The sequence below is a fragment of the Brassica napus genome, chromosome C6 (genome assembly GCF_020379485.1).
Source record: "Brassica napus cultivar Da-Ae chromosome C6, Da-Ae, whole genome shotgun sequence".
Classification (NCBI taxonomy): domain Eukaryota; kingdom Viridiplantae; phylum Streptophyta; class Magnoliopsida; order Brassicales; family Brassicaceae; genus Brassica; species Brassica napus.
In genome coordinates, this window is record NC_063449.1 from 9311776 (window position 1) to 9337105 (window position 25330).

Sequence of the window (25330 nt, forward strand, 5' to 3'; positions counted from 1 at the left end):
TGAAGTTTGGAATCAGTCTCACCCACTGGCTTTTAGTGTGTTTGAAGCTGGAGGCTGCTCAGACCATCTTCGTTGCCGTATTCACATGAACATGACAAAAAGACAAGCTAAACGCAAGCCGTTTAATTTTGTAAATGCGGTCACTGAACTTGAAGAATACAAGCCTTTGGTTGATGCGTACTGGAAAGCTACAGAGCCTCTCTTTCTGTCCACCTCGACGCTTTTTCGGTTCTCCAAAAGGCTAAAAGGCCTCAAACCTCTTATCAGGAACTTGGCTAAAGCAAAGATGGGTAATCTGGTAAAGAAATCAAGGGAAGCTTATGAGGACTTATGCAGTAAACATGAAGCAACTATGGCTAATCCAACGCAACAAAACATGGATCTTGAGTCGGCAGCGGCTAGTAGGTGGGACTTAGTTGCTCGACTGGAAGAGAATTTTCTCAAGCCGAAATCAAAACTCCACTGGTTGAACATTGGAGATAAAAACAACAAGACTTTTCATCGTGCGGTGGCTACCAGAGAAGCTATAAACTGCATAATAGAGATCTTGTGTCGAGATGGTATTTTAACTCGGGATGAAAATGAAATAAAGAAGGAAGCAGAGAGATTTTTCATGGAATTTCTGCAGCATGAACCAGAGGACTTTGAGGGTATGGAAGTGGGCCAGCTCCAAGGTCTTCTTTCGTTTAGATGCTCGGAATCAGATTCTCAGCAGCTCTTACGGCTAGTCTCACCAAAGGAAATCAAGGATGTCTTATTTGCAATGCCAAACAATAAATCGGGTCTGACGGTTTTAACTCTGAATTCTATAAGTCTGTTTGGGAGATAATCGAGGTACAATTCACTACTGCAGTGCAAGCTTTTTTCGTTAAAGGATTCCTTCCACAAGGTACTAATTCAACGATTTTAGCTTTGATCCCGAAGAAAGAATAAGCCACTGAGATGAAGGACTAAAGGCCAATATCGTGTTGCAATGTGCTTTATAAAGTGATTTCTAAACTCATCGCCAATAGATTGAAACTGATCCTCCCCAAGTTTGTCGCTGCAAACCAATCTGCTTTCGTTAGTGAGAGGCTCTTGATCGGAAATCTCCTGCTTGCCACAGAGATTGTTAAAGATTACCATAAGGATAACATTTCATCAAGGTGTGCCATCAAGATAGATATCTCGAAGGATTTAGACTCTGTACAATGGAGTTTTCTGCTTAACGCCCTCACAGCTAATTTCCCACAACAATTCATCCATTGGATCTCACTATGCATTTCTACTGCGTCCTTTTCTGTTCAAATAAACGGAGAATTAACGGGTTATTTCCATAGTAAGAGAAGTCTTCGTCAAGGTTGTTCACTATCACCATACATCTTTTTGGTATGATCATTGGTCACCGATGGGATGCCTAATGGACTTAATAGGGCCGAGAGGACAAATTGATATGGGTATTGGCCGGTATGACACAGTTCTCACTGCACTAACAAAGAGAAGAAGAAAAAATCATTGATTCGAAGTGCTTCTCTCTATAAAGCAGAGCCTTAGAAACCTAGTTCCATCTGAGGATGCAGATGAGATACTATGGAAGGGAAATAATGATGTGTATAAGCCGAAATTCATTACAAGAGACACTTGGAACCATATTCGCTCAACGACGAGTAAGGTTTCATGGCACAAAGCACTCTGGTTCAACCAAGCAACACCTAAATTTTGGTTCAGTACTTGTCTTGCATTACGGAACCGTTTAACAACTGGTGATCGTATGGCGGCCTGGAACGTTGGTATTGATGGTAGTTGTGTCCTCTGCAACCAGCAGTTGGAAATCAGAGGCCATCTTTTTTTTTCATGCTCTTACACTTCAATGGTGTAGAGGAAACTGGTTCAGAATCTGTATAGAGCCCACTTCTCTATAGATTGGTCTACCATAGTGGAGTTTCAGTTCCAGTTGGGGGATGACCGAGAGACACTCTTTCTTGTTCGTTACGCCTTCCAAGCTGCAATTCACACGCTATGGAGGGAGAGTAACGCTCGTAAGCATGGTGAGGCTCCGTCCTCGCAGGGAACCATCATCAAGTTCATTGACAAGGCGGTCCGAAACAGACTGATGTCATTACGAAGGGACCACCACGCTAGAGTTTTGCGAGGTGCATATCAAACATGGATTGGAGCTGTCCAAGCTTAAATTGTATTTGAACAAATTCCTAGTTTTTATTTCTCTTTCTGAAAAAGTGAAAGAACAAGTAGCTTGAGCTGTAAAAAGTATATTTTCTTTTGAATCAAATTTAACTTTTATTCAAAAAAAAAAAAAAATTCCAATCATTGTAAATATTAATAGAAACATTAATTTACGCAACATATGAATTGGGTCACAATTATGATGAACTATATAGGTTTTGTCTGGAAAGAGAATTGTAATCAATGGCTTAATAGTTTTACGAGAAGAAGGCCCAATGGGTTTTAAAACATATAAATGCCCACTGTTTAATAATTCCCCAAGACAGGCTGAAATAAAACGGACCAACAGTATAAATATATGGGGTTAGGTGGCTAAGTTAGGTAGGCTCATACTAGCGAACCGAATTGGGGTAGGTGAGCAAATGACACATCCGACATGAACTAGGTCAAGTCGGGTCGGATCCTCACACTAACTTTCCGCACCAACTCTAGTGACTCCACCAAACCTTATCCGACCCCACCCCAGCGTAGTTGGTGAGCTGAAGAAATCAATCATTTATCCCTCCTATTTTTTAGTTATTTAAATTTAATCATATTTATTACATTTAATTTTGATGGATATTCATAACACTGAGAAATAAATAAAAGGATCATTTTTAATAACAGAATCAAAGCCATTTAGAAAACTACAATGTCTCAATTTTCAAGCGTTAAATGTTTTAGATTATTTTCGAGTTTAGAAAAGATTAAATGTTTTTAACTTTGATGTATAGAATAGTTGTTGCTTTTTCTTATTTTTTTACAAAGTTATAATAATAGTTGTTGAAGATAAGATTTTTTAAAGGGTAGAAGTAATTATTTACTAAATGTGGCATGATAATTCTCCTTTTCTTACATTGTCAGAAACGGACTGTTTCTGTAATAAAAAAATGAATACCAAAAACCTTTATTAATTATAATAATTATCTTTTAATTTAAATCAAGTTTAATTAATATTCCTTGTATATATGTACTCTCATTTATCTCCTTCGTGCGTTCACTTTCCCAAGCTCCACCAATCATATTCAGTAGAGAAGAAGAAAAGAAAGCGAAAACGATGTCATCTGAGGCGGAGAAGTCAAACAATTCAGCTCCGGCGACACCGCCGCCGTATTTCTGGGGAGACATGCCGGAGGAAGAGTACTACACTTCCCAAGGCGTGCGTAACACCAAATCCTACTTCGAAACACCCAACGGCAAGCTCTTCACGCAGAGCTTTCTTCCCTTAGATGGTGAGATCAAAGGGACGGTGTACATGTCTCACGGGTACGGATCCGACACGAGCTGGATGTTCCAGAAGATCTGCATGAGCTTCTGCAATTGGGGCTACGCTGTTTTCGCCGCCGATCTTCTTGGTCACGGCCGTTCCGATGGCATCCGCTGCTACTTGGGTTCGTTCACTGCTCTGTTTTTGAAAAATCTCAACTTTAATTAAATAAATGTTAGGCAAAACAGAGAGATTACTTGAAAATGAACACTGTAGATTAGGGCTTTAAGTTGAATGTGTTACCAAAAAAAAAGTAAAATATTTAGGATTTTTTATGTTACATGGGTTCATTCTCTGCTCTGTTCCCTTTTTAAAGAACTCTGTTTTGAAATTTTTTTGGTTAATTGAAAATTCTCAACTTTAGTTGATGTGTAAAGGCTAAGGCAAAACAGAGTGATTACTTGAAACTGAACTCTCACTGTAGATTAAGGTTTTATGTTGAATGTGTTACAAAATAATTGTAAAATGTTTATGATCTTTTGTGCTACATGGGTTCGTTCTCTCCTCTATTTTCTTTTTGAAGAACTCTGTTTTGAATATTTTTGGTTAACTGAAAAATCTTAACTTTAGCAAACAGAGAGATTACTTGAAACTGAAGTCTCACTGCAGATTAGGGTTTTAGGTTGAATATGTTTTGGGTGAGTAAAGACCTTAGGACACGGCCTTTTGTTTGGTTTTGTCAGGTGATATGGAGAAAGTTGCAGCAACATCATTGTGTTTCTTTAAGCATGTTCGTGACAGTGAACCGTATAAGCATCTTCCTGCTTTCCTCTTTGGTGAATCTATGGGAGGTCTTGCCACACTTCTCATGTACTTTCAATCCGAACCTGATACTTGGACCGGTTTGATCTTTTCCGCTCCTCTCTTTGTTATCCCGGAGGATATGAAGCCAAGCAAGACTCACCTTTTCGCCTACGGTCTCCTCTTTGGCTTGGCTGATACGTGGGCTGCAATGCCGGATAATAAGATGGTTGGGAAGGCAATCCATGATCCGGAAAAGCTCAAGATCATTGCAGCTAACCCACAAAGGTAATATAAAGAGATTTATATTACAAACATACATGGTCTTAAAAAGACATATATGGTCGGTCTTCTTAGCTTAGTAATGACATTTCTTTTATCTCTCTGACATTTTAAAATTTTGCATAATCGTCTACGCTTAATAAATAATTATTCCCTTATTATTATTCATATATTTTTCCGTAATGTTGTATATACAACTAAAATTATAACATAAAATCGGTGATGCCCTACGCGGTCCGAAGCAGGCCTACTCTTTAGACCAATATTTTTCAAAAAAAAAAGACTGGATGTTGCTTTACAGGTACACAGGGAAGCCTAGAGTGGGAACAATGAGAGAGTTACTGAGGAAGACACTATACGTGCAGGAAAATTTCGGGAGAGTAACTGCTCCGTTTCTGACGGTGCACGGGACAGCTGATGGAGTGACGTGTCCTTCATCATCGAAGCTACTATATGAGAAGGCATCGAGTGATGATAAAACACTGAAGCTTTATGATGGGATGTACCATTCATTGATTCAAGGAGAGCCAGATGAGAATGTTGCTATTGTGTTGAAGGATATGAGAGAGTGGATTGATGAGAGGGTTGAGAGGTATGGATCTAAGTAAAGCAGATTGAAACTTACATTTTGTGAAGAGAAATGTGCATTGATATCATGGTTCATAGTGGTTGTTGATTCGAGTTGTTATGTTGTTTATGTTTTATCCAAGAACATGACTTTTGGGATGTAATAATAACTTCTATATATATCATGGATTACAGAATCCCTTTCTAAATCTTGGTTGACACTTTATAAGATTTAACATGTTTAAATGAGCAACACTGAAGGTGGAGCAACACTGAAGGTGGACGACACAAACCAAGTAGTTTTCTTTTTTGGAACAAACCATGCATTACTGAATGGGAAGGAATAGCATAGTTCTCAGCCATGAGGTGGCGAATTTGAAAGAGCTGATGTTGCGAGAGAAATCAGCCTTTCCATCATAGAATATATATCCAATATGGTCATTCATCAAATTAACCCATAATATCTAACTTGATTGTTTTTTATAGGAAAATCAAGAATTTGTTCTTACCTTTAGAATTTAGTCTTCATAGTCATGATGAAACGATACTTTCGCAATACAATGTGAAAAAAGGAAAAATAAACTTGCCTATTAGCTAAGCCTCTCTCTATCTCTCTAATTGTTTTGCTTTATCGAATTAAATTTGTAGACGGAGACCGAAGTAAAGATCCAGTCGTCCCTTGTTTTTTTACCTTTTACCATTATTATCTCTATTCACACTTATATGATTCTTGAACAATGTTGAAGTTTTTAATTTTTTTTTTAATTTTTTTTATCACAATAAGAATACAAAGAAAATCTTAGTACGAATCCACGAAAGACGAGTTTCTAGTGTCTAGCTAATAAGACACCGACGTGTTAACATACGAGAAAACACGGTTTTTTGTTCGAGCGTTCCTTGCAAGGAAGTCCACTTGAGTGTTACTGGATCTGGGTTGATAAACCACTTTTCCGTCCTGATAGGACGTCCAAAGAGCTTTAAACTCGGTAAGTTCAGCTGCAAAAGCTGTTCAGTCTTCTAGTGTTGTGATCATTTTGACTAATTCTTGGGAATCAGTAACAAAGTAATCGCAGAATCGCTAATGGCGAGATAAACATTTCAATGCCCATACTAAACTCTTTAGCTAGGTATGTAGTGGCGAAATTAACTTATGGCAATCTTGCAGGCCTAGGAGATCTATTGCTCCATCTTGAAGTTGTAAAATTCATCCTACTCCACTCGTGAATCCATCATTCTTCCATGATCCATCTACACGGCAAGTAAATGTAGGTAGGTCTGGGGGGGTTCCTTGGTATGGGTATTGTGGCATTGTCGCCTGATTCGGTTTCCTCATTGGCTAGGAACCATGCATTACACTCCTTTAATGCTAAATCTGTTGTATCCACTGGTGAGAAATCTCGCCCATTATAGAGTTTTTCATTTCGTGCTTTCCATATATACCAGATAAGCCAAGGAAAGACTCTGGTTAATTCCTCCATATATCCACCAATACTAGTCCTTGCAACTTGCAAGCAGGTAGTTTATATTGGTGTAGAGATTCTCTGACGGAAATACTCCTGGTGCCGTTGGAACCGTTGAGAAGGCCCAACATTGCATAGCTGGAGGGCATGTAAAAATCATATGATTAATTGTTTCCTCCGCATGACCACATCTTGGGTAGCTAGGATCGTTCCCAATATGTCTCTTAAAAAGTCTTTCGTTTACCGCTACAGCCTCCGATTGAATCTGCCATAGGAAATGGCTAATTTTCCCCCGTTTTGATTTTCCAAATTTTTTCTTTCAGTAGGTTAAGAGAAGACAGCTGGTTCCGAAATATCATCTCATTATCTGGTTTAGATCTTGCAAGCATATAGCCTGATTTGACCGAGTATTTACCAGATATAGATAGGTTCCAGCAATATCCATCCGGTTTGGGATTTCTGCTGAGATGTAAACTACGTACCAATGGGATATCATTAGGATGTAGCAGGTTCCTGAGTTTGTTACTATCCGATTCCTTTTTGACAGGATCGATTAGGCCAGACACTCTAAGGGTTGTGTTGGAATTGTGGCCAATCATTGGAGGTCCGGCGGTCTCGTCTGGTAACCACGGGTCTTCCCAAACAAGAGTATGCTCTCTTATTGAAGTTTTTAATTAAGTTCAGAATTTGCAGCACCAATATATTGACATTAAAATACTTTGATACGATTGTTCGATTCAGAACTTTTGTAAGACGTCACAGTTCAAAAGAAATTAAAACTTAGTACGTACATCTGTCAAAATATTCATAATGTATTAAAAAGTTAAGTGTCAAATTTACATTACATGTATTAAACATATAAACAACAACAAAGAAAGTAGAGACATAATAAGTTTGATTTGTTTTCACAATTTTGAAAATTTAACACTTACTATCTTTTCTGAAATAAAAATATTTCACAAGCAATGCAGAAAATAATTTTTATAAATCCAAAAATTAAAGGTAAAAAATTAAATGTTAAACTTATATTATATGTGTAAACTTATTGAACTTATACAATCTCTAACGGACCATAGGACAGGATGTTACGTTCGGTTTGTTTTCACATTTTTAAAATTTAACATTTAACTTTCTTTTGAAAACAAAATACTGTTAAAAATTTTAATTAAATCAACACTTTACGTAAAATACGAAAAGCTTAAAATAAAATAAGAAATCTTTGAAAGTTAGTGCAAGTGACAAATTTACAATACAAAAAAACATATTAAACATATACACCTCTAACAGACAATAGAAAATTCCAAAGGCAAGGTACAAAAGTTTGGTTTGCTTTTCAAACGTATTAAAAATTTATCACCTGTACCTTTTTCAAAGTGAATATATTTTGTAAGATAATAATATATAAAGAAATACTTAGAAAGCAAGCGAAAATATTTTGAAAAAAATATCTATCTATCTATCTATTACTATTAAAAACAGTTTTCTTCCTCTTCTTTAGGACACATCAGCTGCCACCTAGATAATTCACTCTCTCAAACGACGACACGTGTCCATGACCACAGTAGTCTGCGTCTCATTAATCTGTGATATCAACCAATTCGGGCTTTATCTATTTTTGGGCCTTATTGGTACGTTTTATTATACGAACATGGCTCTCTCTCCATCGGGAATTAGGGTTTCTTACAGCCTTCGTCCTTGCCCATCTTGGAGACATAATTTGTTAAGTCGGCTAGACGATTCAGTTCGCTATGGATCCAATACGTCCTTTGGCTTTCTTTACGTCCAACAAACTACACTAATGGATCCATCGCATTAATCACAGTTATTAACTCCTCCAGCCACGATCTCTACATCAATTTGCTGCCATCTTCTGAAAGGCGGTGTGTCCAGGGGTATAAAAAAGATATGATTTCCTCCTCAAATTTGAGAGTTTCTCTGGGATTCTAAATTTCCGATATTGTTCTTCAGAATTGTTACCGTTTCTGACCGGAGCATTCAGAGCTAGATACGGCAGCAAAGAGTTTGGGCAACTAATGAAGCTAACTCCTGAGAACGCCAGTGGTTAGTGGTTTCACGTTTGCTTTAACTTGCGATGACAAAAGCAGTGGATCTTCTCCATTTCAGTGATTCTCTGTTCAAGCCGGAATCAGTTTAGATATCTCCACCGCAGCTTCATTCTTACGGGACATTAACTTTTCCTTCTAACTCAGCCTATTGGAGGGCACAGCAGTAAAATGGAAACGTCTCCAGTGAGACTATTACTACGAGCTAGGTACCTTCTACTCCAACTCTAATCTGGATAGAGTTAAAACCCAGCCTGGTGAGACAGATTCATCTCAGCCTTTGGTCTCTGATCAAGAGAAAATAACTCGACAAGAAGGTGATGCACAATTTATGTTTTGTTAACATTCGATCAAGCCAGTGATTGATAAATCCTAACAATATTTATAAATCTCAAGGAAGAAGAAGAACAAAAGCTCTGGAGAGAACGAGAAGCTTTCATATGTTCATGTTAGAGCTCACCGTGGTAAATCAACATATAGCTATAGCTTAGCATAATCAGTAAGTTAGCATCTCACATTTGCACAACTCTTTTTTTTTTTGATCTTAATCAGTTGATTAATCGCTAATTATTACTAATGATCGGTTTATAGGCAAGAAGGGAGAAGATTAATGCCCCGACTGAAGCTGCTACAGGAACTGGTCCCAGGCTGTGATAAGGTTTGTCTTTATTATTTCTGTGTCGGTGGGAAGTATCCTCACAGGAAAAATTCTAACTTGAAATGACCTCTAAAACGTTCCTCTGAGATTTAACAACAACTTACTACATCTCTCAATTATTGCCTTCAATCTTGGAACCCCGCTACGTCCTCATTAATTTACTCCTCCGATTATTTCCATTTCCTTGGCTTCTAAATAGGGATGCAGAGGACACAAAATCTCATGCCCTCTCCACTTCTAAGCTTTCTTTTGTTTTCTTTTTCGTACAAACTCGGGTGACATTAATATCTATTTCTGATCTCATGCTTTATGAGTTGACGAGCAGTCGTTGTATGCAGACAGTGGTTACGGTGGGTCTACGTCGTTTTTGGGATGCAAGGAATGAGAGAAAAAAGTGCAGCACGAGCTTCCAAATTCAACTGTATCCATTCGATTCACCAAGCTAACCAACTTCGTAGAGACCATTAATCAAATCCCGACTGAGATGTTTAGGTTCTGCAGTTTCAACAAATTCATGGTGCTGCTAACACAAACACTAAGTTACGAGGTCTATGTTGTTTTTAATAAGTTCTTGCTTATCCCATATACGATTCTCATTATTGTCATGTTCAGAGCTGAGTTATATGCTATGTAGTTTGAGCAGAAGGAAATGGGAGTATACGTAGATATTGTAGCTCGCTTGGGAAACAAGTGACATATATTGTATATAGCTTAGTATTAGCTTTTCTAATTAATAATTATGAGACTCAAAATTTTGTACTCATCTTTTTGGAATTTTGTTAGGCAAGAAATTTTTCCATCAGCTTAGAGCCTTAGATCAGGAGTCAGCTATTGCTTTAACTTCCGCAGACTCACTAAAGTTTTGTTTATCATTCCTGTATTAACATTATTTTTCTTTACTCCCACACCGAAAATATATCACTTTGTTTATAATGAGGGTGATGCAATCATATATGGCTTCGGGTTTCCATTTTGGTGAAGTCTTTGTTTGGATAATAGTAATATCACCTTGATTTAAAACTCATCTCGGTTCTCTTAGTTATTGACTCATTGTATAGGATCCTCATTCTCTATTGTAACTTGAATGATGAATCTTAATATTTAATCAACTCCCGATAACCACAAAATAAAAACACCAAGTTGTTGACAGAGTTTCTGATTTTCAGATTGAACGAAAAAAACAAAAAGAAGATGAAAAAGTTGGTTGTTTACATGAAACCAAAGAATACCACTGAAATTCATACCTAAAACTAAAAATGAACCTTCAAATTTGGTTGTTTATATGAACCATCAATAAAAAATATCTTAAATAATTTCTAAACATATTGGATGAGTCCTTAATGTTTTGGTTTATACGTTTGCAAGCCATAACAATACAAGTCTTTCTCCTCGCTCAAGTTACAAAATGATAATTATAAACCGAAGTAGTAGCACATTAAGCAAGAGATTGCTAAAGTTAGAAGAAGTTTCTTTTTAATTTTTTTTTTTAAAAACTATATTAGTATACCTAGAACCAGAGAGTAGGGGAGATCAATTACGTCGGCGGCGATGGATAACCACTGGATGCCGTAACCGACGAGACCCATAGCAACGGCGGAGACAGGGAAATAGGCAATGACGAAACCGGAAGACCAGCCCAATGCTTTGCCTAAATCAGAAGCAACAGCCATGTAGTTAAGGCGCGACTGAGAAACTCCCATGGACGATTTCATGTCGGAGGAGTAGGCGGAGAAATCAAAGTTAGTGCCCGTGAAGGCTTGAATCCAGATGGCCGCCACCAACACCGTCCATCTACGCAAATCAGCTTTTACAGTCAGCATCAGTTTTTACACAAGAAATTTTCGGGTTTAAGATTGATTTCTAGGCTATATTTATCAGAAAACCAGTAATTCGGCCTTATTATATACTCCCCATCACACCTATTAAGAAAGATACCCCATTAAGAAAGTAGTTGAAACGCATTTAAGTTCTTATTAATTACGGATATTCAACCAATAGTATTTGATTTCAATAAAATTATTTATAAAATCAATGCATATATTATTAATATTATATTATAAAATTCTAAAATGACACTCTTTGTAACAAGAAAAAATGGTAAAGTGACATTTTTTTAGAAATAGAAAGATTAGATACAATAATATCAAAGTTAAAACCAAAGGGGTTTACTGATATATGCTGAGTTGATTTTGAGAACAAAAAGTTAACTAAAATTATTCAACAGCGTTCTAAAAAAATTGTCAAAAAATAATAATCGAGTGTATATACATAATATAGTTCAATGAAATAAAAATTCCAATTATAAATAAATATTTTTTTTGTAAAGAAAACAAAAAAGGAAGAAAATCTATTTATGATATTGCATTTTTTGTTTCATCAACTTAAAAAAATTAACAAGAAAACGATTGAAAACCACAAACACAAATTAACACATAATAAAAAAAAATCGGAAAAAATTAGTTGGGAAAACACAAAATAATTTGATCTAATAAATTGAACAATAACTAAAAACACAAAGGAAGAAATTATTATATTTTAAATAAAAATGATTCCTTACAAAACAAAAAATGTACTGATCCCATAAAAATATTCAAACAGAAATTTAATACTGATATAATAATAATAAAATATAGATTTGTACAGTATAAACACATAACATAAAATAAAACAATGAAACCAAGGTTGTACAGTATAAACAGTTTTAAAACTATATATATTTGTATAGTATAAACAAAGACTCAATATAAAACAATTTGACCAAAAACAGATAAGGTATAAATAAAAATAGATAACCTAACATAAAATAAATATTTTAAAAATCTAACCCGTAAAAATTAAAATATAACACAACCTTAAACTATTTTAACAATTACATTAAAAAGTTAATTTGACTCAACGAAACGAAGGTTGAAACAAATAAAAATTTTACCATAAAAAATTTCAACTGGTGGTGAAAAATAAATAAGAGCAATTACCCAATAATGATTCTCATATGATATAAAAATTCATTAAAAGAAAAAAAAAATTGACAAAACACTTAGTTAAAACAAATAAAACTAGAAAAACACAACTGAGAAATCGTTGAGTGAGTAGAAATTAAACAATATCTAATACCAGAACTTACAGTATAAACAATTAGACTTTCAAATCAAACATTGTGCTACATAATTAACCAACATCCAACGTATAGCGCGGAAAAACCACTCGAAACATAAATATTTTGTGATTATTTATTAATTTCATTATATATATACTATATATGTTATAAACGTGTAAAGAAGGTGAAAAGCAAATGTCAATAATACGCGCATCGAAGATGGACAAAACGATTTGAACGTAAATTATGTGGACCCCAATGTCACTATACACGCACAATAACTTTACCTTTTTACTTCTATATATACGAACGTTTTCGTTCGATTGTAACACACTTCTCTTCCTCCTTTTATAGTAAAATTCTCTCTCGATATTCATCTTATATAAGTGTTATTTCCTTCCTCCATGTATAAAATTTCGCCCTTATTTAAATTTCTTGGTACTTTAAAATTATAAGTTATTTTATAACACGTTATCTGCACGATCACTCTGCGATTCAGTAAAATTTATATGTATCATATATACCCTACTATAATGGCCGATATATGTATCATATATACCGCCTATATTAATATTTATTATTTATAGTGATTGTTTTAATTCATTATCATTTATCTATATTAATGCGGGCGGTATGTCGCCTCGTTAATAAACCTTGATTGTTAAATACACTATATTTAATGTTAATTTATTTACCATAATATGATTGATATTTATTTATTTATTATATTATGGTTATTATATAAATGTTTGGTCACCTATATAAAATAGGGGTTTTTACCAAAACTAACCCACAACTTGATTTTAACCTCAAACATATACCTAAACTTGAATCAAATGCAAAACTAACCTAAAAGCCTTGTGAAATTGCAGTCCAGCCCCTTGTGACCAAACAAAAAAACAGAAGCCATTTTTACAAATATATCCCTAATAAGTCGTCTGAGTCGTCTGAGATGTTGGAAGTCGTCTGTACGACTTCAAAGTAAGTCTTTTGGTGTTGCTGATCTTAAAAATAATTTATAAATTTTTTAAAAAATAATTTGATAAGCGAAAAATTAAAATCATGTAATTATAAACAGTTTTAATTGATATAAATTAAAATATAACAAAATTGAATTGTTTTTAACATAGATGAGTGTAGGTAGTGAATCATGGTATTCTTAGGTCTAGGGTTCGGCAACATATGTTGTAGTATTGTATGTATTCTTAGGGTTAGATTTTGGAAAGCTTAAATGTTTTTTTGAAAAATTAATATTTTACCTATACGTGTTAATTTTTGTGTATAGTAAACACTTTTGAAGTTTAATTTGATTTTATGAAATGTTTAGTTAGTTAATTAAGTTTAGGGGTTATGTTTAGGGTCTAGACGACTTACATTTCAGTCGTCTGATGAAGAAATTAAAATAGACGACTTACACGTAAGTCGTCCAAATATTCCCGCCTAAATTTTTTTTGAAAAATTATTTTCCTGCTTAAATAATTTAAACCAAACGACTTACTTGTAAGTCGTCTGGGAAGTCTTCTATTTTAGTTTTCCGCTAAAAATATTTTAATTTCCCGCTAAAAGTATTAAAGTCTTCTGGACAACTTACAAGTAAGTCGTTTAGGAAGTCGTCTGAACCAAAAATATTTAACCTAATTGGATTTTTTGTCTCCCTATATAAAGAAAAATTTACACATTCTCTCTCATCCTCTCAAATGGCTGCAACAAAAATGTAATGTCCATCATTCTAAAATTCTTCAACCTCTCTCTAATCTCTTTGACTTGAAAACACCAAACTTTATATGAATTTTTCAGTTTTGTCTCATGTCTTTCTTACTAATCTATCTTTTTTTGCAGGTTTTTAATCAGATGGTACTCATTTTCTATGTTTTTAAGTCATTTGAACGTTTTTGGATATGCAGGTTTTTTAGATCTGGATTTGATATGCAGGTTTTTCAGATCTGAAAGACTTCTGGGACGATTTGATATGCAGGTTTTTCAGATCTGAAAGTCTTCTAGACGAGTTCCAGGAAGTCGTCTGGACTTCCTGGAAGTCTTATGAAGAAGTCTCCCTTTCATAATAGATCTGAGTGTTTTGGAAAGTTTTTATGTCTGATTTTTCTTCATTTGGTAACTTCTTGTTGTATAAAGTTCTTACTTTTTTCCCAAACTAAAACTCTCCAAACCCACTCTAATCTCTTTGACTTGAAAACACCAAACTTTATATGAAATTTTCAGTTTTGTCTCATGTCTTTCTTACTAATCTATTTTTTTTGCAGGTTTTCAATCAGATGGTACTTATCTTCCAGTCATTTAAAGGTAGATCTATTCATTTTAGATATGTATTTTTATGTGTTCTATAAAGGTAGATTTATCTAATCTTCCACTCATTTTTTCTGTTTTTAAGTCATTTGAACAGTTTTGGATATGCAGGTTTTTCAGATCTGGATTTGATATGCAGGTTTTTCAGATCTGGAAGACTTCTGGGATGACTTACCTGTTAGTCGTCTAAAATATAATACACTAGACGACTTCCAGGAAGTCTTCCAGACGACTTCCATTTTAGTCGTCTGGACTTCCTGAAAGTCGTCTGGACTTCCTGGAAGTCGTCTGGAAGTCGTCTGGACTTCCTAGAAGTCGTCTGGACTTCCTGGAAGTCTTCTGACAAAGTCTTTTTCCATATCAAGTGGAGTCCAAGCTTGTCTTTGTAGATGAATGATCTATAATAGTTTTGTTTGTGGTCTGTTTTGTGTTGCATGTCTACTCTTTTAGTTTTGAATTTTTTGTAAAATCAGTAATAATGTTTCCCAAGATGTAATACATGTGCTAACAATGTGTTTACACATTTACAAATCAATGAAATAATAGATTTCATTAGCCTTTTTCTTATCTTTGGATCTCTCATATGCAATAATAAACTCCAATTGTCTTTTTCTTATCTTAATAAACAAGAATGTTGGTAGCTTCATACTGATACAACATTTTAAGAAGCATTTTAACCATTCTTCCAACTCATAACAATAATCATCATTAGTGTCTATAACAATAATACTTAAGAGATGGAAACAAACAATAGTAACTAGTCAAAGCATATCATATTTTTTATAAGTTTGTGTTGAAAAACTTAGTCAAATTTATTAAAACTAAGGGAGAGAACATATTTTGAAAATATGAGTTTTACATATCTTGAAGTTACTTATCACTCTTAAAAATACAAGTTATTCAAAAACTAGCATAGAAGACTTAAAAACTAGCGGAGAAGACTTCCACGGAAGTCTTCTCGGATCAGTTAGAAACTTTAATTAACGTGAATGTTGGTAACATCATAAATATCACCAATTAAGTTATAAATTTCATTCAGTAGCCCAAATATTCATTAATAAACATGAATTAACAAGAAAATGTTAAAAAGTCTTTATAGTTTTAGAGAAAATGCAAGTTTACTAAACATTGACGCAGACGACATCCATGGAGGTCATCTAGTAGACTTCCAGAGAAGTCGTCCATTTAGGTCGACGCGGACGACTTCAATATAAGTCTTCCAGACGACTAAAATATAAGTTGTCTGGTCAACGCAGAGGTTATTTTTGCAATTGACTTTGAAATCTGTTATTTGAGACGACTGAAAAATAAGTCGTCTACTTTTGTTTGGTTAAAAAAAAACTCCAAAAAAGCTAGACGACTTACATTTCAGTCATCATAGGTTAGTTTTGCATTTGACTGGATTATTTCAGAAGTTTGACTTTCCTGGACGACTTACATTTCAGACGTCTCGTGAAAATTAAAATAATAATATTTTTAAAAAACTAGGCGACTTACAATTAAGTTGTCATAGGTTAGTTTTTCAATTGAAAAATAAAACTTCAATATTTAATTATATATTGACGACTTGCAATTCAGTTGTCCATGATTTACGAGGTTTGACCAGAATCTCGGAATAAAATCCTGGACGACTTACATGTAAGTCGTCGGGCGGACGACTGAATTGTAAGTTGTCTGGGTATAATTAAATATTGAAGTTTTGTTTTTCAATTGCAAAACTAACCTATGACGACTTAATTGTATGTCGTCTAGTTTTAATAAAATATTGATATTTCAATTTTCACCAGACGACTGAAATGTAAGTCGTCCATGAAAGTCAAACTTCTGAAATAATCCAGCCAAATGCAAAACTAACCTATGAAGACTGAAATGTAAGTCGTCTAGGTTCTTTGGAGATTTTTTTGTAACCAAACAAAATCAGACGACTTAACTTTCAGTCGTCTCAAAAAACAAATTTCAAAGTCAATTGCAAAAATAACCTCTGCGTTGACCAGACGACTTCCAGGTAAGTCGTCTGGACGAACAGATCTGGAAAAAAATTTGATTTCATACCTTAAATTGGTGAGATAACTTCCTTAGCACACATAAGGCTTCTTCAAGAACACAGAATCTCAAAAGAAAGTGACCCACCCAGAATCGTTAGCTTCTTTGACTCTATGAACCATAAAAAATGTAAAATCAAAATCTTGAGTTTTTTTAGCTTAATGTGGAGAGAAAGTGAGAGAGATGTTGTGTTTAGTTCATAAGAATGAAGAAAGAAGAAGGGTAAATCGATTTTGGGAGCATTAAGAGCTTCAAATTGGTTGTTCATGGTGGTTAGGGTATTGATGACAATGACAATCTTGTAATTAATTGAAGATGATGAGGGTGGGAGAGTAAAAATATCATTTTCGAAAAAAAAAAGAAAAAAAAATTGATGGGATTTTCGTGAATTATATGAACTTGTGGGGTGAATAGGGCAAAACTAATTTCCAAAAAAAAGGAGGTTAGTTTTGTGTTTGACTTTGAGTTGTAGGTCAATTTTGTAAAAAGTCCTATAAAATATTATGAAATTTACGGAATTTGGTTGACTGATTATTGCAATATTTTCAAATTGATTTTCGTTCATACGATTTAATCCCAACGGTCAAAAAGAAAATTTTCAAAATTTTTACCTTACTTAAACGGCTATGAACAGTGTTTTCATCTTTAAATATACTCATTCTTCACTCATTTACTTCATCTTCTCTCAAATATTTTCAAACCGCTCCATTCCGGTTTTTCATTGCAAGAAAGATGATTTCCATATTTTTGGTTTTATGTGCAATTCTAATTTTTGTCTCTATCTACGGTCTTTTTATTGGAGAATTTACTCCTGAAGAATTTACGCTTAATGTCGGTTTTCTTTTCTATGCGTTGTTTCTTCTCGTAATTGCGTGTACTATTAAAATATAAATGGTTCATTTTAAAATTACGAAATTCTAATAAAATTTAATATTTTGTGTTTTAGAAATACAAATGGCAAGAATTGAACATCTTCAATTTCCGACTCTCAAAATAACTGGCGAAAACTACGTCGGATGCGTCACAAACGTGAAACCATATCTGGTGATGAAAAAGTTAACCGAAACGATTATAATCGGTAACAAATCGCCGCCTGAACATAAGGCTGAAGCGATAATTTTCCTGAAGAAACACCTCGATGAGAACGTTACTCATGACTATGCGAGCATAGAAGACCCAGCTGAACTGTGGCAAGCTTTAAAAGAAAGGTTCGATAACCAGAAAGAAGTCAACCTCCCTCACGCTCTAGAAGAGTGGAAAAACCTGAGGTTCCAAGATTTTCAAAAGGTTGAAGAATATAATTCCACTGTCCTGAGAATAGTTTCACTCCTGAATAGTCTTCAGTATTGTCATGTATAATTATTACATTTTCTGTCTTAATTGAATAATTATGTTTTTAACCTCGACTTAATGTATAATTATTGTGTGTTTTTCTATATGATTATTAAATGGATCATAATGCTGCTCATGGAACAAAATCCAAGAAACGGATTCGTGAAATATGTATACCAGATAGTGGAACAACACACACTATTCTGAGACAAAAGAGATATTTCGCTAATATAAAACCGACAAGAATTGTCGTCAATACAATATTAGGTCCTGCAGACGTGATTGAAGGAACTGGTAAGGCAAACTTTACGTTGCCGAATGGAACAAAATTTTCCATAAATAATGCTATATATTCTCTGAGTTCTAAAAGGAATTTGTTGAGTTTTAAGGATATATATCTTCACGGATATGATACAAAGTCTGCAACTGAGGATGAAAAGAAATACATGTATCTAACTTCTGAGAAATGTGGCAGAAAACACATATTGGAAAAGTTTCCAGAACTTCCTTCGGGACTACATCATACTTATATCGATGAGATCGAATCAAATATTGTAGTAAAACGGAACCCAGAAGAGTTCACATTATGGCATGATCGCCTCGGCCACCCAGGCACTACAATGATGCGTAAAATCATAGAAAGTTCACATGGTCATTCAATGAAAATCCAGGAGATTTCTCAAGGGAATAAAATGACATGTGTTGCATGTTCTCTAGGAAAATTGATCTTAAGGCCATCGCCAACCAAAATCGATAAAGAATCACCAAAGTTCCTTGAAAGAATTCAAGGCGATATATGTGGACCAATACATCCACCTTGTGGACCATTCCACTATTTATGGTATTAATTGACGCATCCAGTAGATGGTCACACGTTTGTCTATTATCATCTCGAAATGTGGCATTTGCGAAATTTCTAACTCAGATTATCAAATTGCGAGCACAGTTTCCTGATTATACTATTAAAAGAGTTAGACAAGACAACGCTGGTGAATTCACATCCCAAGCATTCAATGACTATTGTATGGTAACGGGAATTGAAGTCGAACATTCTGTTGCTCATGTTCATACGTAAAATGGTTTGCCTGAATCTTTAATTAAGCGTCTGCAATTGATTGCAAGACAATTGATCATGAGATCAAAACTTCCAACCTTTGTATGGGGATGATACACTAAAAATAAATCCTTGCTACTGTCAAGTTAACAGTGGTAATTGTAATATTTGAGATTCAATTCAGAGGACCAGTTTACTCTTTACTCTTATGAGTTCAATAATAAGCTGAGAAACAAGTGGGGGTTTGAGAATTAATTGTGACGCAAGTAACTAGAATACCTAGATGGTTCAAATTTGATTTAAATGAAGCCGAGTTAGGGTTATTAATCGGGTGTCAATGCAAAACTGAACAACTATTCAAGTGCAATGAGGTGCAGTCTTGAACTCAGATCACTCGGCTAGAACAATCCACTATCGTGGTCTTGCTCCCTTTGCAGATCGGTCTTGAATCCTAAGTTCTCACTTGGAACAAGACGCGATAACAAGCCTTAGAGACAAGATCCGATTAGTTCACTTAATACCCTAATATCTACTCTCGCTGATTAGGGATACAAAGCTCATTCAATATATGTCAATTTATCTCCTAAGCGGTTAGCTAGGTGATTAAATCAGAAATCGAACATTAAGTGATCAATTCAATGTAAGCAGTAAGAACAATATGAATGAAGAACAGTTAAGATCACTTATTTGTGTTCAGTTCATGCGGCTAACACGCTACAACCCTAAGCAAGCTTAGCCTACTACTCAATCATAAAGCAGGATGACACATACATGGTTTCTAAATAATACTGCATATAAAATAAAGTAGAAAGACAAGGGTTCAGGATGATCTTCTCGTGAGGATGAAGCCTTCTCCCTTACAAGTTGCTTAATCCAAAGAAAATAGTTCTAGGTCTCTTGCAAAACTAGCATAAGAAAAAGAAATGATAGCATAGGCCTTTTTATATGGAGGCTCTGGTGGTAAAGAGATAAGAGAGAGTGAAATCTAGGGCAAACTTCCAGAATAGGAAGTTTCCTTAATGATCGGGAACAGTCAGACGCTTGTTCTCTTCGGGAACAACCTTCGGGTTGTTCTAGATGGCTGTTCTGCATCGAATCCTTCAAAACGACATCTGACTTCCCGAATCTCTCTTCTTTGCTCTTTCACCTGCTCCAAACCTGGAATGATATCAATTAAACACGAATTAGGACTGATAATTAGCTCAAAGCACACATATAATGGTATTAAAAATACCATATAACAATTCCCCCAGACTTAGATCCTTGTTTGTCCTCGAACAAGGCCAAGCCTCAAGAACATGGAGAAAGGTTTGAAAGAGTGGGAACTCGCTTTTCCTGATAACCATGCTCTTACCACACATCTCTGAACCATACAAGCTGTAGACTTAGACCGCACATCGCTATTCGAGAATCAGCTCCATACTGTCTATCTCATACCTGAAAAAGTCGGACTATCGAGACAAAATCCTTAAACATCAATTAAGAACAGCGTTAGCTTCTCTTTACAGGCACTATTCAGGGTAGACGGGTTGATAAGGAACATGCTGTTTTATGGTGGAGCTGAGAGTGTTTAGGCGCTACCGTATTTGAGTGTATGCAGGATATCGCGCAAAATAGCAAGAGACGACGGATCTATTGATGTCCACAACCCTTACTCGTTTCTGCTTCACGGATGTGGTTGTTCTCCACTTCGGGTCAATCATGTGACTGTTCTCCAGCTTTTGACTTCTTTTCTTATTCCTCAAGAATCGGTACCAACTCCTTGTCCAACCCTTCCCAGTGGCGTGTATCTTCCGAAATTACCTTCTCCATCTCCAAAATAAATAAAAGCATATTGTATATATATATATATATATATTTATTTATTTATTTATTTATTTTGACACAAAATTAATGGGGTTTCGAGGGAAAGGTATCGGGGTGAATGTTTTGCAGCCACTGGTGGTCTATCCTTTTGTTTCTCATTGGTCGCCCTTGTTCCTTTCTCGCGGGTTGCCATTGTTCCTCTGGTCAGATCATGCACCCTTGAATGTTTTTCTTATTAGGGCTTGATCTTGTCAACTGTTGTCATTATGCTCGCTCTCTCTTCTCTGAATGAGACATTAACGAGTAAGGGGCTGCGTCAATCCTATCCTCTCCGACCTTCTTGCACATATCTGCACATATGATATTGAAAAATATAGTGCATGAGGGTGAAAATAAAGGCTTAGGTACAAGGTTGGAACTAGCTAAAGATGAGCTAGCCACTCAGGATCAGCAAGATTGGTAAAAAGAATAAGAAGCCCTAAGCGTGGGTCTCGTTTCCCTGATCTAGTGCCCATAACAAGAAGAATTTCAGTCAGGATTAGGTTCAAGTTAGGTGGAGTTGAGTCTACCCAGTGTAACCTGATCGGATGAGAGCTTCTGGAGAATCAAATGAGATAAGTCAGAGGGTGTTCCAAGTCCAAGTGTGGGTCTTTCATCACTGCTAAGGTCACTGGATAAGAATGTTAGAGCACGAGGTGGTTAATAGAATATATCACAAGGTCCTAATTCCCACAAGAGTTTTAGCCGACTCGATTCTAAACTGACTCAATAAAACATCCAAATGACATAAGGACTGACTCAAAAACAAAGAAATAAAGTTTCAGCACACAGTGCTTCCCCTAGACTTAATTTACACCATCCCTGGTGTGAAATGAATCTGAAGTCAGCCTAAAATCAACACAAGGCATAAAAATAAAACATAAAAATAAAGAGTTCAGATGGATAGAACAATGGATGGAGAATAGTCCTCGCAGACTCAGTCGGACTCGCCGCTCTCGGCTGGATCAAACGAACGTCTGTTGCGCGAGCGATGAACCTCCTCGGTTGAAGTGCCTGTTCCCATAGGCGCCTTTCCTGGTCGGTGCGATCGTGGAGTCTGCTCTGCTGGAGGCTGTCGCAGGTTACTTACGCCAATGCAGCCTCCAGTGACGAGATGGAGGATCCTCCGCATGAGGCTGTTGTTCTTCCGCTGCGAGTCAACCATCCAGCATCGGTAAGCCTGATCATCGGTCACATCAGCCAGCTCTCCGAGGTCGTATGATGGTTCAACTTCTTGGGTGATGTCCTCAACATCTTCCATATCCGCGTCAGGTGCTGCAGCACGTGGATCAGTGCAAAGGAGCTCAGGTGGAGGGAGGAAGCGTATGTTGTCGAACACATTGAACCTGGTGATCTCGGGGTGAGGCAGTTTGGTGAACAGCTGGGTACCGGCCTTATCAAAGAAGCTGTAGGTTTCTTCATCACCCATGATTTGGCATGCCATAAGGTACTTGATGTCAAGGTACTGAACCTCTTTGTTGACGCTGTACTTGCTGAGATCAATGCTGAAATGCTTGAAGAGCGGTGTGAGCAAGCTACCGCTTCTGTCCTTCTTGTTTGAACCGTGCATAAGACATTGCCGCCTCTCGCAGATCATGGTCATGAAGTTGAAACCGGGATTCGTCTTGACCTTTTGAATTGGAATGCCGAACCCAGAAGCTCGGATTTCATCCTCAATACCAGCGTACAGGGTTTGCAGCTCCCCGTTGGTGACCTTCGAGGTCAGATCTTTAGCGAACAGGAGGTTTGAGATGATCTTTGCAATGACCCGAAGCGTCGGGTTCCTCCCAAAAGGTGTTAGAAGGAGAGCTAGTTGACACAGATGCGAGGGGAGAGACAAGACCTGCTTATCATAGCACCGCTACTTTTTCGCCACCGCTACTCCTTTCGGTTCATTGGCTGTCTCATAGATCTCATTGAGCTTGTCGAGGGATAAGGAGCAGTACTCTCCATCGGCCATGAAAGAGAATGAGCAGTTGGCATAGGAGGGTGCATTGGAATCTTCGTACGTGATCGTGGCGGTGGCGAGCACTTGGCGAGCAAGGTCTGGGTAGAGCTCATGTGTTGTATAGCACAGAGGAGCTATCCCTATGGCGTGTAGTGTCTCGAACACGTCCTCGTCGATCCCAAGATCAGCCAGAGTCTCCGCGTGTAATGCGCTACTGTTCCCTTATCCCGGAGGAGGGCGTTGTAACGCGCTACTGTTCCCTTATCCCATCCCTCGCAGTTGAAGTCCAAGAGCAATGGGCTGTCGAGATCAATCGGTTCTCCCTCTTGTTCACGGGGCCATAGGTAGGTCACAGAGGTTTGTTGTTGTGCTTGCGGGGGTGGCGTACTGCTCGTGCAAGTCGCTCGCGCTCTCTTGGCTGATTGCTTTGTGCGTGCCATCTGTAAAGCAAACAAAATAAAGATTTAGTTCTGTTATGTTGCACAGAAGAAATGGAATAGAACAATTTTCATCTCTCCTTATGCAAACCGCAAATTGCCTTGACACGACAACCAAAAAATCGAAACTCAACCCAATAACTCCATTCAACGATCCACAAACCGAATCCAAACAGTCCTATCAATCGCAAATCGCAAATGTGAAATGAATCATGAGTTCATCTTCCAAATCAACCCTAACAGCAAAAGGGAAAATCGAAATCAAGTAGTTCAAAAAGAATCGATCGATGAAGCGGTTAGAATGATGAACTTTGCAAACCGAGTTTTGCGATTTGGATGGGGATTGTCGAGCCTCTTACCTATTGAAAATGGTGAAATGGACTGCAAAAACAGAAAGAACTCGAAATTCCAAATGAGTAAGAAGAAAAACCACTTAAAATGGATGAAGATCTGAGCTTTGGTGGTTGCTTAAAAATCGCAAGGGTTGGGGAACAGTGTACGGCGGAGTGAAAGGGGAAAGTGGAAGGGTGGGGCCTTAAATAGGCAAAGCCCTAACTGCCCTCCCTTTTTTATTTTTATTTTTGGTTCGGAACACTTACCTGGAACAGGCAATGGGTTGTTCTACCAGAAAAACAGTCATTTGGTTGTTCTGACTGAAGTGTCCGATTTTTCTTGTTTTTGACCTACAAAATAAATCTGAAAAGAAATAAAATAGACTATAGAAAATAATGTACACACTAACAAGTGGGTTGCCTCCCACCAAGCGCTTGGTTAAAGTCATTAGCTTGACTTGGATCAGCCGATCAGGCTGATGGGGATCGCTTAGGGGAATTTCTTCGCCCTCTGCGATAGTGGAGTCAGCAAGGTAATGCTTTAAGCGCTGCCCGTTCACTACGAACTCGTCTCCTTTTCTGTCCAGTAACACAACAGCTCCGTAGGGTCGAACTTCCTTAACAGTGAAGGGTCCAGACCATCTAGACTTCAGCTTGCCTGGGAACAACCTCAGCCTTGAATTGAAAAGCAAGACCTTATCGTTGGGTTTGAAATGTCTGGAAATGATTCGCTTGTCATGGTAGGCCTTGGTATTTTCCTTATAAATTTTGGAGCTTTCATAGGCGAGGTGCCTTATCTCTTCCAGCTCATGGATTTGGATCATGCACCTCTCAGTTGCTGGCTTGATGTCGAAATTCAGTAACTTGACTGCCCATGCAGCCTTGTATTCGAGTTCGACAGGAAGGTGACACGCCTTACCGTAGACCAGGTGATAGGGGTGGTCCCTAGCGGCGTTTTGTAGGCCGTTCTGTAGGCCCATAGGGCATCGTCCAGCTTAAGTGACCAGTCCTTTCGTGAGGTGTTGACAGTTTTCTGGAGAATGCTCTTGATCTCCCTGTTGGAAACCTCAACCTGTCCACTCATCTGTGGATTATAAGCGGTTGCCACCTTGTGCCTTACTCCATTCTTCTTTAAGAAGCTCTGAAATGCCTTGTTGATGAAGTGTGTTCCACCATCGCTAATGACCACTCGAGGCACTCCAAATCTCGAAAAGATGATGGACCTGAACATCTTAGTTGCCGCTTTTGCATCATTAGTGGGACTCGCCATCGCTTCTATCCACTTAGATACATAGTCAACGGCGACGAGGATGTACTCGTTCTTGAAAGATGGAGAGAATGGGCCCATGAAATCGACTCCCCAACATTCAAACACCTAAACCTCAAGAATGTAATTCTGAGGCATCTCATTCCTCTTGCTGATGTTCCCAAGTCGCTGGCATGCATCGCATCTGGCTATCTAGGCGTGAGCATCCCTGAACATAGTTGGCCACCAGAAACCCGCTTGAAGGATTTTGGAAACCGTTTTGAATGTAGCGAAGTGGCCTGCATAAGAAGAACCATGGCAATGGTGTAGGATTCCTGGGATATCTGCCTCTGGAACACACCTTCTGAACAAGCCATCCTTGCAATGTCTGTACAAGTACGGTTCATCCCAAACATAACGCCTCGCCTCCCTTAAAAATTTCCTCTTGTCGT

The 25330-nt window shown here is 37.0% G+C and overlaps 2 protein-coding genes across 2 annotated transcripts; both read left to right on the forward strand.

Annotated features, from left to right (window-relative positions):
• The first annotated feature begins 3193 nt into the window (after window positions 1-3193).
• On the forward strand, window positions 3194-5268 carry LOC106406418 (caffeoylshikimate esterase). The gene is made up of 3 exons (XM_013847080.3): window positions 3194-3593; window positions 4153-4498; window positions 4794-5268. Exons 1-3 carry the CDS (start codon window positions 3260-3262, stop codon window positions 5098-5100), a joined length of 987 nt encoding a protein of 328 aa, XP_013702534.1. The 5' UTR covers window positions 3194-3259; the 3' UTR covers window positions 5101-5268.
• Window positions 5269-17638: 12370 nt separating this feature from the next.
• LOC106404185 lies at window positions 17639-18043 on the forward strand. Its single transcript, XM_013844923.1, has one exon. It carries the CDS (start codon window positions 17639-17641, stop codon window positions 18041-18043), a length of 405 nt encoding a protein of 134 aa, XP_013700377.1.
• The last annotated feature ends 7287 nt before the right edge of the window (window positions 18044-25330 follow it).

Bases quoted from the DNA above. Each gene is read 5' to 3' on its own strand.
- LOC106404185 (XM_013844923.1), top strand. From the start codon at position 17,639: ATGGCAAGAATTGAACATCTTCAATTTCCGACTCTCAAAATAACTGGC.
- LOC106406418 (XM_013847080.3), top strand. From the start codon at position 3,260: ATGTCATCTGAGGCGGAGAAGTCAAACAATTCAGCTCCGGCGACACCG. The intron at 3,594-4,152 runs GTTCGTTCACTG...TGGTTTTGTCAG, and splicing joins TGGCATCCGCTGCTACTTGG to GTGATATGGAGAAAGTTGCA. The intron at 4,499-4,793 runs GTAATATAAAGA...GTTGCTTTACAG, and splicing joins ATTGCAGCTAACCCACAAAG to GTACACAGGGAAGCCTAGAG.